This window comes from Sinocyclocheilus anshuiensis, unplaced genomic scaffold (assembly GCF_001515605.1).
Source record: "Sinocyclocheilus anshuiensis isolate Anshui unplaced genomic scaffold, SAMN03320099.WGS_v1.1 scaffold280, whole genome shotgun sequence".
Taxonomy (NCBI): domain Eukaryota; kingdom Metazoa; phylum Chordata; class Actinopteri; order Cypriniformes; family Cyprinidae; genus Sinocyclocheilus; species Sinocyclocheilus anshuiensis.
Genome location: NW_015558575.1, coordinates 886,792 through 892,693, shown reverse-complemented (window position 1 = coordinate 892,693; position 5,902 = coordinate 886,792). Strand labels below are relative to the sequence as shown.

The window sequence follows — 5,902 nt, the reverse complement described above, 5'->3', positions numbered from 1 at the left end:
ATAATCCACAAGTAATCCACACGATTTCAGTCCATCCATTAACATCTTGTGAAGTAAAAAGCTGCTTGTTTATAAGAAACAAATCCATCATTAAGGCATTTTAACTTTAAACCTTCACTTCTGGCCAAAATACAAGTCCAAGTCCACTAGAGAAAACAATATAAAGGACTCGTATTTTAGCTGGAAGCAATGGTTTGAAGTTAAAAACATCTTAATGATATATTTGTTTATTACAGAGATGCAGATTTTTTATTTATAAGATGTTAATTTATGGGCTGGAGTCATGTGGATTATTGTGATGTTTTTATCAGCTGTTTGGACTCTCATTCTGACGGCACCCATTCACTGCAGAGGATCCACTGGTGAGCAAATTATGTAATGCTATACATTTCTCCAAATCTGTTCTGATGAAGAAACAAACTCATCTACATCTTTGATGACCTGAATAAATTTTCAGCATTTTATTTTTATTTTTTTGAGTGAACTGTTCCTTTAACTACAAGTTTCTTTTATAAGAGCAGATACAAAAAGACAATTTTTCTTTAGCTCTGAAGGAGTTAACACACTTTCGTGTGACCTATTTTTGTAACATGATCCCTAAAAACCTTGATCCGTAGCAAATGCAACAGACGGCCAGATCTAGAGAGCAAAAGAAAACCGTTCAATTCAGACAAGTCATGAAGAAAAGATAACAGACCCAACACAAATCCAGTGAGAACAAACAGTAACAGTGTTTCAAATCAAAGCGAAGGCTCTTTAGTGCAGATGTAGATAAAACACACACAAACGGTGGTAACAGGACGTTCAAATGCGAAAAAAAAAAAAATCTAAAGTGTCACTGTCTTCATCTACTTGGCAACTTCAGAGCAGTTTAAAACTCGTCTGATAAAGACACGGTGAAGATCGAAGGCTGATCACAGACACGGCAACCTGCTGTCAAGCTTGTCGGAGAGGGAGAGAGATAAAAAGAGTGTTTCTAGCGTAATGTGGGCGTCCCAGATGGCAAACCCGTGACGTCCCTTTAAAGCTCGATGACAGGTAACCTTTGTAGTCAGCGAAGCCATGCCACCTTGCAAAATTTGGCATTATGTTAATGAAGGCAGTTTAGTTTGGTTTGGCCCTCCAGAGACTCCACGTGTGCGTATACGACTACAGTCGAGCGAGGATGGGCTTCTGGGTAGGAATTTTACCTCCTGTGTGACAGAGGAAAAGAAAAGTAAACAAGCGTAGCTGTAAAATAGAACGAAGATGCAGGAGGCCATGGCACTACAGCACAGCGAGACAAGAACTGGGTCACAGTGGAAAATGAGGCAAACAAACGAATTCTGTCAGAGGAAACTTTTAAAACGTTACTTTTTTAAGAGCAAATTACTGCATTTTAAAAGCAAGCAATAAAATCTGGGCCAAAAAAAGTATATAGTTCACTATATTGTTTATTTTTAAAATATGTTTTAATAATTACATTTTTCAATATGTGTGTGCACTGGTTTACGTTTTACCTATTACATATTTAGATGTTGTTGTTGTTGCATTCACTCAATAAAAACAATACAGTAATTGCAAACATGTAGTATAATTCAACTTTCAAATTCTAACTAACTAAAATTCAAATTCTAACTAAAATAAAAAAAAAAGACCAAACTATTTTGTATATACATAACCACTTTTAAAATATTCTTTAATAGTACTTGTAAAATAATAATAATATGTTTTTGGGACCATCTTATAAAACAAGTCCTTCAAAGTTTACCTGATATGTACTTATTTTCATCAAAATGTAAAAAAAAAATAAAAATTGTATGTTTCTTGCTGACTATTTTAAATCCTCTTTTATTTCTGAACACATATCAGCGGTAATCTAAACATAAGGCTATTGTAGTTATTAAAACATGAGCACATTAAGCACATGAGCAATTTTGTGTAATTTGTAAAACTATTCACATTCATAAATATAAATTGGGAGTCTTTTGCATGTCATTTTAGTTACAAAAATATAAGTTTTATTTATACAATCTAATGCTCTATAATGCTCTGTGTGATTTTGCAAAACAATTCAGCAATTAAATCTGTGTAAATCTAACAGTATATTACAAGAAAAATGTATTTATTTCATTTATTTATCCCGGTTGATTTACCGGGATTTTGAACAGTTTACACTGAATATTGCCTACAATTATAAAAAATTGTATGTGATAAGATAACTTAGTAATATATATATATATATATATACATACACTTGACAATAACAAAATTGGTGACACAGAAGGCATTCCAGGAAAAAAAAATAAAAAATCAAACATTAGAATGCTATATTTGTAGTAAAATGACCTCTTCACGTGGATTTTTAAGCACAGAAACTAAATAATGCTAAAAGCTAAATAACTGTTTTTCATTTTTAATTTAATTTGGTGTAAAAATGATGTAATACTTAACAGACGAATAAAAAAAGTTAAGAAGAAAGAGAAAAATAATTTTCCTTCCCATTCATTCATCACACTGGTTGCCAGCCACAATGCATTTTGGGATACATTATTGCAGACAGTGTAGTCTGCTGTATACTTCTTATTACCAAAGTACTGTACATGATCCAGGTATCCCATGCTTACAGTCAAATTAACTTTGGGTGTACAATAAACATTATATACTGCAGATATAATTAGACTAGTATGTTAGATTGCTATTTCAAACATTGCCATACTTGAACACCAGCTATTTTGATAAGATATGACATCACTCTTACCCAGCGTATCCTCCAATGAGTTCACTGCAATCTTGTTTACCTTCAGCGTCACCTGATCTCCTCTGTGAGAGAGAGTTCACGTCAGTTAAACAACCATAACATTTCAAAAGCCCATGAAACACAGACTAAATGTAGATGGACTTACACTTTGACCTTCCTCACGCCTTTGAGTCTCAGAAAAGCTGCTAGAGCGTTCTTCTGCAGGTCGGAGGATAAAGCTTCATAACACTTCAGACGGCCTGATGCCATGATGACAAACACACAGAGGAAACAGAAGACTGAAATTTCAAACCGACGCAAAATCAGCTTTTTGTGGTCTCAGACAATTGCAACACCTCTACCGGATCTGATCACAAGCGGACGCAGCGCAGGACATGCATAATCGGATCAGTTGAGATGGATGTCAATACCAGGTGTAAACAGGACCTGGTGTGTAAACAATTTAAACCTCCACTGCCATCCTGTGTTACCTGCTAATATGAGTTTCAGTGCAAAATTCCTCACAGCAGGAATAAACTCCTTCTCCGTCAGGTTCTCATTAGTCTCCTCACACAGATAGCGGCTCACCACCTGCACAAAGACACACACAAATTAATATGACCTTCAATAGCAGTTAATTTAACCTAAAATATAGTTAGGCCTACTAGTTAAAGGGATATTTCACCCAAAAAATGACAATTTGCTGTTAATTTACTCTCAGGCCATCCAATGTGTAGGTGACTCTTTTTTCATAAGTAGAACAGAAAAGAAGATTTTTAGCTGAAATCATGATGCTTGGTAATTCATAAAATGCAAAGCGGCTACCGTCACTTTGAGAGTCAAAAAAAGCATATCAGGCAAGACAAAATAAATACCCATGACTCCTGACGATATATTGAGATCTTATGAAGTGAAACAATTGGTCTGTGCAAGAAACTGAACATTATTGCCTGTAATCCATAGCCTCAGGTAAACGGGGAAATCTGAATCTTTTCCGTGAACTGGTTCAAATAACTGATTCACCAGTTCATTTAAAGGGGTCATATGATGCTGCTAAAAAGAACATTATTTTGTGTATTTCGTGTAATGAAATGTGTTTATGCGGTTTAAAGTAAAAAAAACACATTATTTTCCACATACTGTACATTATTGTTTCTCCTCTATGCCCCGCCTTTTTGAAACGCGTCGATTTTTACAAAGCTCATCGGTCTGAAAAAGCGAGGTGTGCTGTGATTGGCCAGCTATCCAATGCGTTGTGATTGGCCGAATACCTCAAGCGTGAGACGGAAATGTTACGCCCCTCACATACTGTTGATGCTGTGTCCCGGCTGGAGCGACGAGACAAAAACATTAAGCCCGGGCTTAGCGTGCGCTGAGGCCGGGATAGAGTGAGCTGAGGTCGGGATAGAGTGAGCTGAGGCGGCGGGGTCGAGAACGGCGGCGCGCCCGGCGGATACGACGAATGAGCGGCAACCACATGTGATGGATTCCGCTTCGTTCACGGTGAAAGTTGATGTATTCCCTCAGCGACCAGCACAGATCAGCTCTAGGCATGACGAAGCGGATATCGTCCTCTTTTGGAAGACCAAACAAAGTAGTTTCGCTTTCACAACGAAGCACACAGCGTCTTCACGACATGGCTGCAGGGTCAACAAAACTTACGCCTTCTTTCTTTGCGTGAACATTTGAGTGGCGTTATGCAAATCTTCCCACATAGTGAGGTAGATATGTGGGGGCGTGTTAGAACGAGCCGTTTTAGGTAGGTGTGGCTGACTCTGAACTTTTATAAAGAATATCTCTTTGGATTTGAGACTTTAGTCTTTACAACTTTACAGATCTTCTTTATGCACCAAGAGCTTGTAACACTCCAAAGAGAAAGGAAAAATTGAAATCGCATCATATGACCCCTTTAAGAAATCACGCAATGACGTAACGTATACGCAATTATATTATTAAAGCACCCAATAACAATGTGAAACACTGATGTTTTAAATGTCTAAAGCATATAAAGTGAATAAACTAGTCTTCATCAGCTCACCTTTTTATATACACAAAGAGACACTATAAAAACATTAGTTTGACCCATTGATTCAAGTGTTTGGTTCACGCATGAGCACATCAGTGGCTCATCGGTCTTCAGTCCGAGTCAGAACTGTTTCCTCAGTTCAGTGAGTGTTGGAGAAACTGGAGCACTGAATACGTCGGCAAAAACCAGCATCATAGGATCATATATGCCGATATATTGGCTCATTTCGAGTCTAAGTGACTGTCAGGCACATCTGAAGAACCGGTTCAAAAGAATGATTTGTTTGTGAACCAGACATAACTCCGAACCGTTTACCTGAGGCTATGGATTACAGGCAATAATGTTCAGTTTCTTGCATAGACCGATCGTTTCGCTTCATAAGACTTCAATATATCGTCAGGAGTCACAGGTATTGGTTTTGTCTTGCCTGGTATGCTTTTTTTTGTGACTCTCAAAGTGCCAGTAGCTGCTGACTTGCATTTTATGAATCACCAAGGACCACAGCTTCAGCTAAAAATCTTCTTTGCTGTTCTACTGATGAACAAAAAAAGTCACCTACATCTTGGATGGCCTGAGGGTAAATTAACAGCAAGTTTTCATTTTGGGTGAACTGTACCTTTAAAGGAGCATTGTCATTGGTTGTCTGGAGCTGGTGTGCGCTAACTGTTAGTCGTGTTGCATAGCAAGTTCATGAATTTGGGGATTTGGGGGCGGAGCAATGAAGGGAGGTGTGTGTTTCTTTTGAGTAGGTGTGTGTGATTGTTTGGGTATCGATTTCAAATATCATCTGTTTTTCAGAAATCGCTTAGTACACGTTTAACTATTCCAGACCTGCCAACCTTTGAAAAAAAATTTTGAGTACCATCAGTGTGACCGGGTGGGGTCATATAGCCTATTCCTACATTACTTGAAGCTCCTTGATGGCTAATGTCAAAATCGTAATTGCACAATGTGCAAAATGCTAGACTTCATGTTAAATATTTTTCATAGGTTAGTACTCGGAGTCTGCACTCAGTTTGTGATATTCCTGTTATACAGTATTTTAGAGTAAAAAGTAGGGATGCAACCAGGGTTTGAAATTAACACCCGCCAAATGCAGGTAAAAATCAGCTGTGGCGGGTAACGCTGTCAAATCACTAGCCAATTTTCCGGGTTAC

At 37.6% G+C, this 5,902-nt stretch overlaps 1 protein-coding gene across 1 annotated transcript in view; it reads right to left on the bottom strand.

Moving 5' to 3' along the window:
- Positions 1 to 450: 450 nt before the first annotated feature.
- Positions 451 to 5,902, bottom strand: part of LOC107679665 (dihydroxyacetone phosphate acyltransferase-like) — a 25,639-nt gene continuing 20,187 nt past the window's right edge. Inside the window, exons 15-18 of the mRNA XM_016475282.1 lie at positions 3,211 to 3,310; positions 2,886 to 2,979; positions 2,741 to 2,802; positions 451 to 1,193 (exon numbers count right to left, since the gene is read on the bottom strand). Coding sequence (XP_016330768.1) covers positions 1,150 to 1,193; positions 2,741 to 2,802; positions 2,886 to 2,979; positions 3,211 to 3,310 — 300 coding nt within the window. The 3' untranslated portion in view covers positions 451 to 1,149. The remainder of the gene's footprint in view (positions 1,194 to 2,740; positions 2,803 to 2,885; positions 2,980 to 3,210; positions 3,311 to 5,902) is intronic.